This window comes from Aptenodytes patagonicus, chromosome 3, assembly GCF_965638725.1.
Source record: "Aptenodytes patagonicus chromosome 3, bAptPat1.pri.cur, whole genome shotgun sequence".
NCBI classification, from domain to species: Eukaryota; Metazoa; Chordata; class Aves; order Sphenisciformes; family Spheniscidae; genus Aptenodytes; species Aptenodytes patagonicus.
The window spans coordinates 84557633-84570554 of NC_134951.1; the positions used below are offsets into that span (position 1 = coordinate 84557633).

General features: G+C 39.7%; 1 protein-coding gene across 1 annotated transcript in view; it reads right to left on the minus strand.

The window, feature by feature from the left end:
* The window catches only part of COG2 (component of oligomeric golgi complex 2), a 33891-nt gene extending 21474 nt beyond the window's left edge, over window positions 1-12417 (minus strand). Inside the window, exons 1-9 of the mRNA XM_076334078.1 lie at window positions 12290-12417; window positions 11286-11447; window positions 10575-10640; window positions 9560-9640; window positions 8839-8942; window positions 7431-7539; window positions 5583-5762; window positions 2450-2574; window positions 1011-1137 (exon numbers count right to left, since the gene is read on the minus strand). Coding sequence (XP_076190193.1) covers window positions 1011-1137; window positions 2450-2574; window positions 5583-5762; window positions 7431-7539; window positions 8839-8942; window positions 9560-9640; window positions 10575-10640; window positions 11286-11447; window positions 12290-12361 — 1026 coding nt within the window. The 5' untranslated portion in view covers window positions 12362-12417. The remainder of the gene's footprint in view (window positions 1-1010; window positions 1138-2449; window positions 2575-5582; window positions 5763-7430; window positions 7540-8838; window positions 8943-9559; window positions 9641-10574; window positions 10641-11285; window positions 11448-12289) is intronic.
* Between the last annotated feature and the right edge of the window lie 505 nt (window positions 12418-12922).

The window sequence follows — 12922 nt, forward strand, 5'->3', positions numbered from 1 at the left end:
AGGAAGAATCATTTGCCTTATAAACCTCCACCAGCAATCCAACATTTCCCCAAGTCATTTGTCCTGATCTGCTTACTATGCCTTGCTTCAGACAGTTTATCACTGCCTGCTGTCTCCATCTTGAAAAGAAAAGGTTTCACAATAATCATAAGTCAAGCTGCAAGGAAAAAAAAAATCCAAATATTTCAGCAATCACGGTTGAATACAGACAGACAGGACATGAAGAAAAGCAGAAAGCTCATATTTTCTACTTGTGACATATTAACAAAGTACTGCCAGAGCCAATCTTCATACTAGACCAAGAAATCTGTTTCAACATTAGTAAAAGATGATCTTTTAGAGGCAGAGCAGCACTGCCAATCATGAAAATACAAGAGTGACAAGTACTTTAAATTCATTTTCTAACGTAAGCTTGCTTCATAATTGGTTGCGATATCAGAGAAAATACTTCTTTTATGTTCTAAACCTTATCACACTGCCTCCAAGTATTTTTATTTCTTTTAGTTAACTTGTGTTTCTCATCACAACATAATCTGCAGTACTGAAAGAGAGCAAAAGCTAAAACAAGCCAGTGAAACAATGAATTTTTTTAACCTTCCCATAGTATAGGGCAAGTTGTAATCCAGGTATTTAATTAACATAACAGCCCTTCCTATACATAAGTCCCAGTCTTGGGTGAACATTGAAGTCGTCCACTCCTGCCTTCATTTATGTTGCAATTCTTCAACTGAGAAAGAACATCTACTCCTAAAACAAATACTAAGCCCAAATTCACATGACTAAATGGCTTCCAATAACTTCTGTATGAGCTTTCCTGACAAACTTGAGGGGAGAATTAATTACTGTGAAAATTAAATCAAATTATTTGAGATAACCTCCTTTTCCGAGCCATGCAACAACATGAATTTACAGAAAAGCAGCAGGGGAAAAAAGCTAGAGAACACAACTCATTCAATTCTTGTGTGTGTCAAAGGAATCACAAATGGAAAAAATTAAAATTAATTAATTACCTCATGAAACACATCTGGGTTTCCAGGGTTAAACAGTGATGGCAGTTTCTCTTCTAAACCATGTACTATTTCTGGCCACACCGAATTCACTAAGAAATCATATCCAGGAACAATATCTGCTTTTTCACTGAAATAAAATTGCAGTTATTCCATGGTTATATTTTACCATCAGACTTCTATTTGGAGGTAGGGATAACTAAAAAGACATGCACTGCAGTAGACAAAACACAGTTAAGTTTTTTTAATGTAGGTATGCCGATTCCCTTAAACTATTCTTCCTTCCAGATTTCATATCTGATCCCACAGTCTCATCAAACACAAGGTATTTTTTTATAACTCTCAAAGTGTTTTAAAATTTTATCAGTTCTGTATTTTGCCAGTGTGTTCTGGAAAATGAGTACATTTCAGCTGAGAACTCCTATTCTTACTTGTGTATTTCAAGTTTTAACAGCTCCAAACTTCAAAAGAGGTACCGAGTAGAAGTAATGTCACTAATGCAATGGAAAGAAGCAGAACTTTTTCATAATTGTTCCAAGCTGTATTTAATACATGATATTGTGCTTCGAAGCAAAAGACTAAAAGCTACCTTGATTATGAAAATTTATAAATTGAGAGCAGAAGAGATACAAGCATTTAATTCCAGTTCAGTACACCACAGTACAAAGTAGAAACATTCCATTATTAAGAAGAAAGATTAAAACTTGCTGAGGGATTAAAAAATTGAAATGTTAGTAAAACTTAGGAGTCATAAAAACCTCAGCAATGGATGACTAATTAGCAAAGTAATTCTGCAGTCCCTAGGGGCTACATCCATAGTTCTGCTAATTACAGCAGTCTACTATATTAACCAGCCTGAAAACAGATGAATAAATGGATACAATTCAGTAGACCTGAATTATTTAAACTTCAAAACAGGCAATTTAATTGCATAAAGAATTAAGCACTTTTGGAGAAGACAGTGGAAGCACTACACAAATCAATTAAACCTGCAGTTCCAGTTCATGCAATACATCAGTCAAACCTCTAGGGATCATCCCCACTTTTCTGATGTACATTAACAACCCAGTAACTTTTGAACTCAGATTTTTTAATAGCTTTATTTTGCCCTTTTTCTTGGATGAAGCGTACAATCATGCTTCATGGATTCACAAAAACAAGGTATCTGACACATTGTATTATGAACAGTACTCAATTCTACTGCTGAAATACAGGCTTCTCTTTCCCTCCTCTGAAGGTCTGGGCTGGGGCACCAAGAAAGTTTGTTCACTGTTTTGTTTTGAAAAACACAGACACGAGAGAGCAACCAAACTTGACTATGAATCTTCAGGAAAGGCCAGGTAAGTTGTTCATGCATGGAAGCTAATTATGCAAAGCATTTCAAAACTATATGATACTTGCTGTAACTTTAATGCAACTGAGAGAAAACCCAAGATATTTACCTCGAAATAGCTCCCCCTGTTACTTCACGTAAAAGACGGCAATGATGAGGAACAAACTCCAACAGTTTATTGTACATAGCCTGAAGGCCATTAGGATGAGATTGAACGTACTGTTCCACAATCACCTGCCAGGAAGAGTTCAGTGTTAAATGTCAGAAAAGTGAATATGAAACACCATAATGCAAGACTCTCAGTCTACTCTCTCAAAACTCCTAACACTATAACCCCAAATATTGGGACGTTTTACTTTTTTATATTATAGTTTCCAAGTATAACTCGCCAGCTTGAATTATTACTTCCTTTAATGGGGCACTCTAACTGGCCAGATTGCCCACAAGAATGGGAATGAGCTCCTTGCTTTTAAATGTTAGCCACCATGTCCGGCTCCCTACCCACTGCACACATCACTGTCCCCTGAAGCAGTCTGTAAAGTTAAACGGGTGACTGGCAAAAGCTAATCAAACCTCAGAATAAAGTAAAAAATTTCTTCTAAATTTAGAGCTTGTTGGTCCGATCCCAAATGCAGGTAAGCCAATAGCCAAGAATCTTCTGTGACAATGCTAAGTCTTTAATGCAGCTAGCAAAGCAGTTTGTCAGGACAGTACCTCATATCCAGTGAAAAGGGATAATTCTCTGCCATAAAGAGAAGGCAGACAGTAGTTGGACAATACAGGAAAAGAACAATAGCTTTTATTTCTTGGTATTCTTCCACCTGTCTGAACACTTTTGCCTCTTGCTACATAAACAAGCGGAACGGTGCAGAAGTGGGGAAAGAACAGATACTGCAAAAACAGAGGGGAACACGACCTGTCCCCCACTGCAGCAGTTGCTGCAGCATTAGCAAGCACCCAAAGGAAGTCTGTCCTTAAGGGGAGAGGCCACCACCGTTTGACTCCCTCTCCCATCCAAAAGCCAGGAGCTGGCTTTGCTTTGTAAATCTGTATGCGTACAAAGTAAAACCAGAAAAATTTTAAATGTTTCCTTTCCAACAGCAGAAAAGAAACATGCTACTGACAACGACATACAGCTCAGGTGTTATCAGGCATACTATTCTTTCCCAGGGAAGGGAAAGGCAACAATTCCATCTCTTGGCTGCTGAAGACATTACTGAGTGAAAAAAAGGTAATTTCTTTTCCCTGTCTTGATTTAGAAGAACAACTCCTTCAGCAAAAGTTATACAGATTAACTCTTCACTTGCCTTGTTTGGGAACACCGTGGCAAATGGCCACTAAATGGAAAAAGGAAGCAGATACCTTAAGGTCATTTCTGCATTTATGTTCAGAAAGGGACATCAGTGTAAGAAAAAGCAACTGTATTATTACCTACAGAAACATATTCAATACTTTTAGAAACAATGTTCACATTGCTTTTATAGGTCTTAATAAAAGTGTTAACTCTATACTATAAGCAGTCTCATTTTTTTGTAAAATACCAGTAGAGAACAAACTGTTTTAAATATCCTGAAAGCAGAAAAGAGTACCTCACATCATAACATGCCTCTCACAGTTTACTGAGCAAAGAGAATGTTATTAAACACCTCAATTTAAAGAGTAATGTCAGTAAAAGAAAATCTTGACAGCAAAGGGAAAGATACATCAATAACGTAACTTGGGACTCAAAGCCACTGAAAAGTGCTATGTATTGCAGAGGCAACGACGAGAGGAAGATCTATGCTGCCTTCTACCAACACGCACAAATTCAAGCAAGTGTATATTTGCAATTGCCAAGGCAGCTCTTGTACTTTACAGTTCTTCCTCCCCACAGGAGCAGGAAAATGAATACTGCTGAGAGATTCATAACGCTAGTTTTAAGACACCAACTTTGTAGCCCTGGCGCTGGCCCAGTTTAACTTCTTTAAGGTCAGTGAATTTAATGCATTTATGAAATACTCTGACAATCTAGTGAAAGCCAGGGAAACTTCCTGCAACAGAGCAGTCAGTTAACACTAGTAGTTATACTGTAAAAGGGCACTTATTCAGGTATCAGTAGGGAACAAATATCCTCTGAAATGATATGGAATCATTACCTGACCTGGACATAATTCCCAACACACTGATGAAAAGGGTCAAAAGAAGTTTTGGTATTATAGCAACATCGCTTCAGCACAAACCTGGTTTCTCAAGTCATTTCAAACACAGCAAATATCTTAAAATGAATTTTTAGATTTTCACTCGAAGCTTGAAACTAGAGTTACTATAATATAATTGTAGGACCTTAAAAACGTTTTCAGTGGCAACTGCAGGTGTGCTGACATACAAGAAAAATTCAGCACAACTGACTGACTTTCTGTTACACTCTTGTGGCAGCTTACTGTCTGAGCTTTTTTTTGGAGGAATTACATTATCATCAACCACAACAAAAAGAAAAAAAAAGTAGTGTAGACTAGTCACCACCTGTTCAGGCCAGAATAGGTGTAAGAACAAACCGTGCTACAAAAAGGTGAGGAACCATTTTACAGGTAGCAGCAAAAGTCAAGAGAATTAGCAGAAAGTCCCCTCATTTCAGAAAATTCAATCAGTACTTTGTGATTGGTCCAATTTGTTACTGTGAACTGACAGCCTACTAAAATCAGTTTCTCATGAATTGAGAAACTGGCTATCTGACACATTTTTCCCACCAGACAACAGCAAATGCTTCCCAAACAAACACTTGTTCCTGCTCCTGCTACTATCCTGGTACAGCTGGGAACTGCAGAAACTGCTTCCTCATACAATGGGAAGAAAAGGACATTGCACTAAGAATTATTTTTGCTGCATTTGCCTGCTACTGACCCAGCCATGAAGAAATGCAAACCCCAGATCTGATCCAATTCCCACAGATGCACCCTGGTCCAGAAAAAATTGGATTTTACATCAGTCATATGCTTGGTTTAAGGGGGTGAGGAATCCAAAAAACCAACAAGAAAAATGTAGATGAGAAAAAGAATCCCAACTGGATATATCCTGAAATCGGTGACAGGCGAATTTTTTCTTAAACAGCAACAACAAACAAATTGACATTGTGTTGGGGTTCAGTTCTCCTGCTCTCTCCACAAAGGCATTTTGAAGCTGCTAAAGAAAGCTGGAGGTTAACAGGAAAAGTAAGCATGTTTGCAAATCAATTCATTTTCTTAGGATTCTTGATTTTATCTTACCTCATCTATATAAGGTTTTACAAGCACTTGACCAACTAATGCCTCTGCATCTCGTGTTTTGTCAATTGTTGCATAAGTGCGAAGACAGTGACGTATTATGTCAACATTTGAAGTTTGAAGGCCTTCCAAGAGCAGGCCTTCCAGAGACTGCTGCAACATAGCTGTTATTCCAGCTATACGCTATGAAGAGAAACAAAATATAGTAATAAAAACAAAAGCAAAGCCTTGCCATCATTGCTGAAGAAAATTGTTCCAGAAATACCTAATTCAGCTTTCCATTTTTATTTGAAAGGTGCACAAGTTTTGATAACTGTCACCATTAAATGAACATTAACACAAGCTTAATGGGTTACTGATGCTGTTTAACACAGTATTTATTATAATAAGGATAAAAGGCAATTATTTTTCTCTGTATGTTGTAAGTTATGCGGTAACTTATCTAAGGTCCCCTTTATCCTGAAGAAATACGTCAGTAATTGTTCCTTGAACTGAACTACTATGTGTGATAATACACAAAAGCTTCACAGTAAGTCACCAGGGATAACAACTGTGGCATTTACCCCTCACTGTCAAAAACTAAAACGATAGTGTGTTCCCAGCACTACTTGTCAAATTACTGCAAACCACAGACATTGAGTGACACTGGCAAAAAAAGTGACGTGCCATTAGATTCCTTCTGGCTTCTGCCAAACAGCTGCTTTAGTCAACATATATTCTTCCATTTGCTAACCATTTGTCCTCGTCTCCTGCAATATCTCTTCCACTAGATCCAACTCATTGCTACACTACCTGCAGATACATTCCTGGCCCAAGATGGTCCCTTACAACTCTGTATTTGAAGCAAGTTCAGCAACACACATTAATTTAATCACAGCTGAACTACCAGTTTAACGAGTCAAATTTTTTCTCTGGCCTTTTGCATGCTATATTGTGTCCATTCATCCTAAAATGGTTCTTTAAATAGCCACAAAATTTGTTCTGAATATGCAAAGCCCATAACCCAATTGCTGACTAGTCATGAAAACACTACCCTGTTGCTCACACTTCTGTTGCTATCCATATTTGATAACTCAGTGGCCAGAACAGTCTTGTAAACTGCCCATGAATCAACGTGGTACCATGGAAGTCTTGAACTGAAATACATTTATATTGCCAATAGACACACATAGTGAAAAACTGGAACTATGAACTACCTCGCTAGCTCGAAAGCCATCAAGAATGTCAGCTCCATGCTAATCAGCTTAAAGCATTAGCCCGTCTCCATATTCACATTATTCATACTATCTACCTTTAAGTACCAGTCTTCATTTGTTCCCTCTCCCCAATGAATAGACAGAAGAAAAAAACCCCTGTCAATTCATCTTTTACAGTAGACAGTTATTACAAACAGGATATTAGGGAGATCAGCCTACCAGCCTGAACAGCCACAGTCAGGCAACAAATTTCACCAAAAGACAAAGTTGAATATATTCAAGCCAGCCACTCTGTAGGCACATTCCATTCATATCCTGGTCTGTACACTGCAGCTAACAAAACCAACATAAATCTCTAGAACTAGGCCTCAGTATCAGCAAGCAGACAAACTGCAAGATACATTAGGCTGACAAAAATGTCTGTTGTATCTCCTACTCTTATTCTAAGTAATTTATCCTAAAGAAGTTAGCAAACAAAGCATAAACCCTCAGAAGAAGCAATACTTCTAGTCAACTGATAAAAATTACCTCTTGAAACTCATTTTCCCCCATAAATTAATTCAATAAAACTCTGTGGAAACAGGCATTTGTCTTCCAATTATATTGGGTTTGCTTGATCCTACAAGTGTTAAGCTGGCTATCATGCAATACGTACTGGTCTCACTTTGTCCAAAAGGGGCGTTCCTTTGCTTTGTACTGCATGAAACTGTAGTTGATTAAATTCTGTGGCAATTCTCTCCAAAACCTGTCCAGTTAAAAGTGGGCTAGAAGAGAGATGATACAGAATGAGAATACACAGTTAGAACCTTTCAAATCAACTCACTTTCATCTGCAGCAGATAGATAATGCCCTCCCCCAATTTTTGTGGTTTAATCTAAATATTTGGAATTCTGATAGGTACTACTACAATTATTGCAATCATGCCATAGTAATCTGGAACAGACTACACGATTAGAGTTATTCTGGAGCTACTAAGGTATGAAGTGGGTGAAGCAGAAGCTGAGAGGAACATAAGAAGCTGCCTCAACAGTATGAAGCACTGTTTTCTATAGGGTAGTGCTGCTTACTGTCACATGAAAAGGCAGCCTTACAGCTCATTCTGCTGTAAGTGCTCTTCGCTATCCACATTTGTTTCTTATTTCCCTTTTCTGTCATGTGGTAAAACTAATGACAGCTATCTCTACAGAAACAGTCCTACCCCTCTCAGGTGTATATAATTAGCCAAATTTTCAGCCACTTGAGTACAATCTTGCTTCAAAACATGATTCTGCAAAGTGCCTCACCCTGACCGAAAATATTTGCATATGTTTTGTCCCTCTAGGTATCAACCTATTACTCTGTCTACCTCCCCCAACTCATTACCATGTGATCCAGCACACTAAACTGAAGAGACAGTCTCACATTCAAACAGGTTCATGAAATTGTCTTTTTCCTTCAGTGTAATTTGCACTTGCATCCCAGTCAATTATTTCAAGCGCACAGCTGGTGCATCAGTTCCAAAACTGGCTGAAAGACATCTTCCATCCCTCAGCAAGGGAGAAGACGCTTTCCATGAAGTTGTTAAAAAACAAAACTTGTGAGTCTGGCTGGAATTTGTCACAAACTTTCCATCTTCCAGAAGTACTACACGTGTGGCTTGCCTGCCTCAGACTATTGCGGCAGTCCTTTCAGTTATACGTATGCAGGGAAAACAAGAAAAGCTATTTCCCATTTTACTTCCAAATGATGTAATAAACTGTACTGTAGAGAGTATTTCAGACATGACAGGATTAGTGACTTCCAAGAAAAAGAAAAAATTATTGCATGCAAACTTCAAAAAGCACACGTTTACTGAAAGCACTACAAGTAATTCAGAACTTTGGAGGCTGAGTTACATATTCTGCAAATGACCAGTCTGCAGAAGACTAAACCTGAGAAAATAGTAAAATAACAGTCACTTATTCCATCAGAGTTACATTTCTAAAGATATATACTAATGTTTGTAACTTCATCTACACCAATACCATGAAATTAAGTTAGTCCCATCAATTACAAACAAAACTGAACATTTCCATAATTTTTACCTGTTTCCCTCTAATGAGGACAATTCTTTAGTGCCTTGGGAATGTAGAATCTTCTCAATTTTCTCAACAGACTGAATAACATGAATAAGTCTCAGGACACACATCTATAATTAAAGAAAGATTTTTCATGTCTGACCCCAATCCCAATTTACATTATCTAACAACCCTGAAGATATTTTGGATATTTTTTTTTTGTTGGGGTTTTTTTTTTTCTGGTGTTAAGTTCCCTCCCTCCTCCTTAATACTTGAGTCATGTCTCAGTTGAAGTATTGCTCACATAAGCCCATAAAACCCCACAATGTTTGTCACAGATGTAGAACAGCTGTTCTTATCCAATTTTTACCAAGTTAAGCACAAAGACAAATGTTAGTTCCTCCCCCTCATATAGAAATTAAACTTCTGTATTTCAATTACATTCATAGTAAGCAAGTTTATATACTACTACAAGCAGAAACAAGTAACTAATTAAAAAAAGCCAACCAAACCAAACGTAGATGTTTTTGGCAAATAAAGGAAAATAAAGATTTATGATCAACTAGACACTGTAAAAATGAAGTCTGTCAACCAAAATTTCAATCATTATTTTTACAAGTGCAAAATCCTGCACAGTGTGTATCTAGACAGTCTAAAACTTTTAAAATTTCATTTTCTCTGGGTTAATGGCAAAAACAAAAGTTGCCCTAATGAGGCTCTTTCCAAGGTAATCATTTATCTGTTGTACCTTTTTTCTTCTAATATCTTCCTGTCTAGTCATTCGGTCATCTACTGCTTGAATTCCTTCACTGACACATGACTTAAGACTCTGTGAGAGAGAAAGTCAGTATGAAAAGTTGGCTTCCCACTTAAGTTTTAAAAAACATTAACTCAAAAATCTAAACTTAAAACAGGAGACAGATTAATAAGAATATAGGACAAATAAAAGCTACAGTACATCAACTGGCCTCTAAGTGAAAAAAAAAAAACCAACCAGAAATAAGACTAAATAACTGAACTTATAAGCTGCTCCTAAAGTACTGCCACCACAAGTATCATTATTTTAACCAGAAGCGTTCTTTTAGTACCTTACAGAGAACAAACCACCTTTCACGCAGAAATAAGCAATAAAAACAATACAATTTTATGTCTTGAAACTGAAGTTATAAATCAGATTTAAGTAGCATTTTTCACATAATAAATATTTCTCTGTGCTAACTGTGAACCTATTTTCTGTTTCAGACATCAAGGCTAAGATATCTTGAAGGCACATTTATGCAGCAAACATCCCTCTGAACCAGTTGCCAAGATGAACAAAAATTGCCCTTCACTGAATACCAAGTCACTGTGGAAGAGTCAGAATAAGACCGACCGTCAAGGGGGTGATCTTTTATGGTTAAACCACAGGACTGAGCAAAAAAGTCCTTAGTGGGACTGTGTTGCATCTGATTTATTTACTACCATCTTTAAGTCACTCTAATATTAAAACAGTTCAATATGTCACCTTATACTTGTCTTGCAAGAGTCCATTCATTTATCACATTTAAAAAATCCTTTCTCTCTTCATTAAAAGGCACTACAGAAAATGTAAATTTACTACTACTACAACTGCTTGAAAACACGCCTCTCCTACTACCGCTCTAAGAAGTCAATTGTCAGAGAAGTTTATTATCATTATTATTAATGTGAATAAAAGACATTCTATATATCATATGAAAGTGAGCTGAATTTTACCAAGCTGTGTATGATTGTTTTGAGCATACCATAACTTCTTCCCTTAACTGTCCCAAGGGTACTGAAAGCTGATTAAGAGCCTTGTCCATGCCAACCTAAAGAAATCACCACAAAAATATTTATGACTTTTTTGATAACTTCATATGTGAATTACTGACAAAGCCTATCATTTTACAGACACTAAAAAAGAACTGAGAAATGATACCTCCCTTTATAGTCTCCAGTTTTAAGTGCAATGCAAAAATACGTTACCTCTAATACAGGGATAAAGATACAGACTGCTTGTCACACAAAGCCAAAACTGAAAGAAAACCTTGACCTATAGAAGTTTTTCTTCCAATAAAAATGTTAAATCTCACTCTTTCAACCTATATAATTGGAACCTGGAAGAACTGGAGTAAAAGAGCAGGATACACAGTGAACAAGACATTTTAATATGTAAATGACTAAAATTCTCAGTCAAGTGTTTGCCTTGAGTCTAACTTCCTAACGAATTGATTTTTTTTTAAGACAAAAAGCATATATCTAAAACATTTATTACGGGCCAACAGCAATTCTTTACAGTAGCTATATTCTACAGTAACGGTCTTTCAGTTTCTCTCAGTACAAGGGGTCACAGTTTAAGATGTCTTAAATCTAATCATGCCAAAATATAAGCCGCATGCTTTTCATATGAAAAATAAAAATCACACTAAAACATGTTGAGTCTGAACTACATAGTAAAACTTAGTAAGACTTACTAGATTTGTTGAGAGATTAACAAAATCTGCATAGTCCTTATTTATGAGTTCTACCATGGCAGTTTTAAGGAGTTTGTAATAGAGCTCCAGATCCTCTCTGAGCTCTTCCAACTGCACTCGTTTCCTGCAGTCTGATACAAAGTGATCAACATCAAAATCCGGCTGAAAATGAAACAGGAAAGAGAGAAGGATGTAAATGAAAAGTTCAAATCAGGAACACACCCACCCCACCCCCAAAATAAAGTATTCCATATGCCAGTGAGCTGACCAAACTGAAGTACTGGGGGGCAAAAAGACTACTTAACGGAGCAGTTGTCAATGTTCCAAAGTCTTGGTCTTTAATCTCACAAGCACACAATGTTGTGGGTCAGAGTACCAAAAGACTAGCTCTCCAAAATACAAGGTTCTATACACCCTGCATACACTTTAAAAAACCAAACAAAAACCCAAACAAAAGTCGAAATACAGTATTACGAACTACTTTGAGCTCTCTAAGCAACGAGGCCTGAATGCTGGTTATCAGTCTACCTGCAACTTGGCTTCAAAGCACGCAGGGTGCGACCTGGAGGAAGTATGACTCGGGTCTGCCCTAGGAGGTGAGCCGCAGCACCCGGCCCCGGCCCGGGACACAGACACTCGGATCACCCGGTTGCAAACCTGCCGGCTCTCTCCTCGGGCAGGCCCCCCTGCTCCGCCGCTCAGACTCCGTTTCAGTCTCGCCAAACTTAGACGTAACCCCTGCTCGGATGCAACCGCAGAAGTGCGAGCCGCCTGCCTTTGCAAACGGCCCGGATCCCCCTTTCATGACACACTCAGCGCTTCTCTGGGGGCCTCAGCCCGGGGACAGAGCCGTGGCGGAGCTCACAGATCTCGACCAAGGCTCCGGGCTCCTCTCACCCACCCGGTAACCCGCCACCCCCCGCCTCAGGAGGCCCCCCGGGACACCCCGGCCCGGGCCCACAGCGCCCTTCCGCAGCCCGCCTGCCCCGGCAGCCCCCACCCACCTTCATGAACTCGTCCTTGTCAAAGCAGAGGTTCTCGGGGCCCCGCGGCAGGTTCATCTTCTTCGCCTCCATAACCGGCCCCGGCCCGCCAGGCCCAACGCGGCGGCAGGACCCGCCCCTGCCGCAGCAACGCCTCCTCCGCCAGCACGGCACCGGCTGACATCGGCGGGGCAGGCCAGAGTGTGCGCCAAGAGAGGCGCGGCGGCCACCCGCCGCCGCGGCAGCGCCCCCTGGAGGGCTCCGGGTGGCCCTGCAGGCTGCAACGGGCGAGGGGGACGGCAGGGATCTCAAAATGGCGGGGCGGAGCGGAGCGTGGGGGGGAGGCGTGTGTGTGCCGACGTGTGGGGCACGGGCCTTTAAAGCTGGCCTACTCAGCCTCTTCGGAGGAAGTCCTCTGGTTCCTGTCACCCTGTGAAGTCAGGGGAGCTGTGCTGTGCTGCTGAAGTGGGTGCCTGGTGCCCTATGGCGGGCACTGAGCACATAAAACTGACCCAATCGTGTAAAGCTGCAGGGGCCAGCCGCCAGGGCCCATGGCACAAGCCATGGAGACCCAGGGCTGCAGAGGTGGCAAGGGGCTCCAGGGGATGGTATGGTGCAGCCCCCCAGCCCTGAGCGGGGTCACCTAGAGCTAGT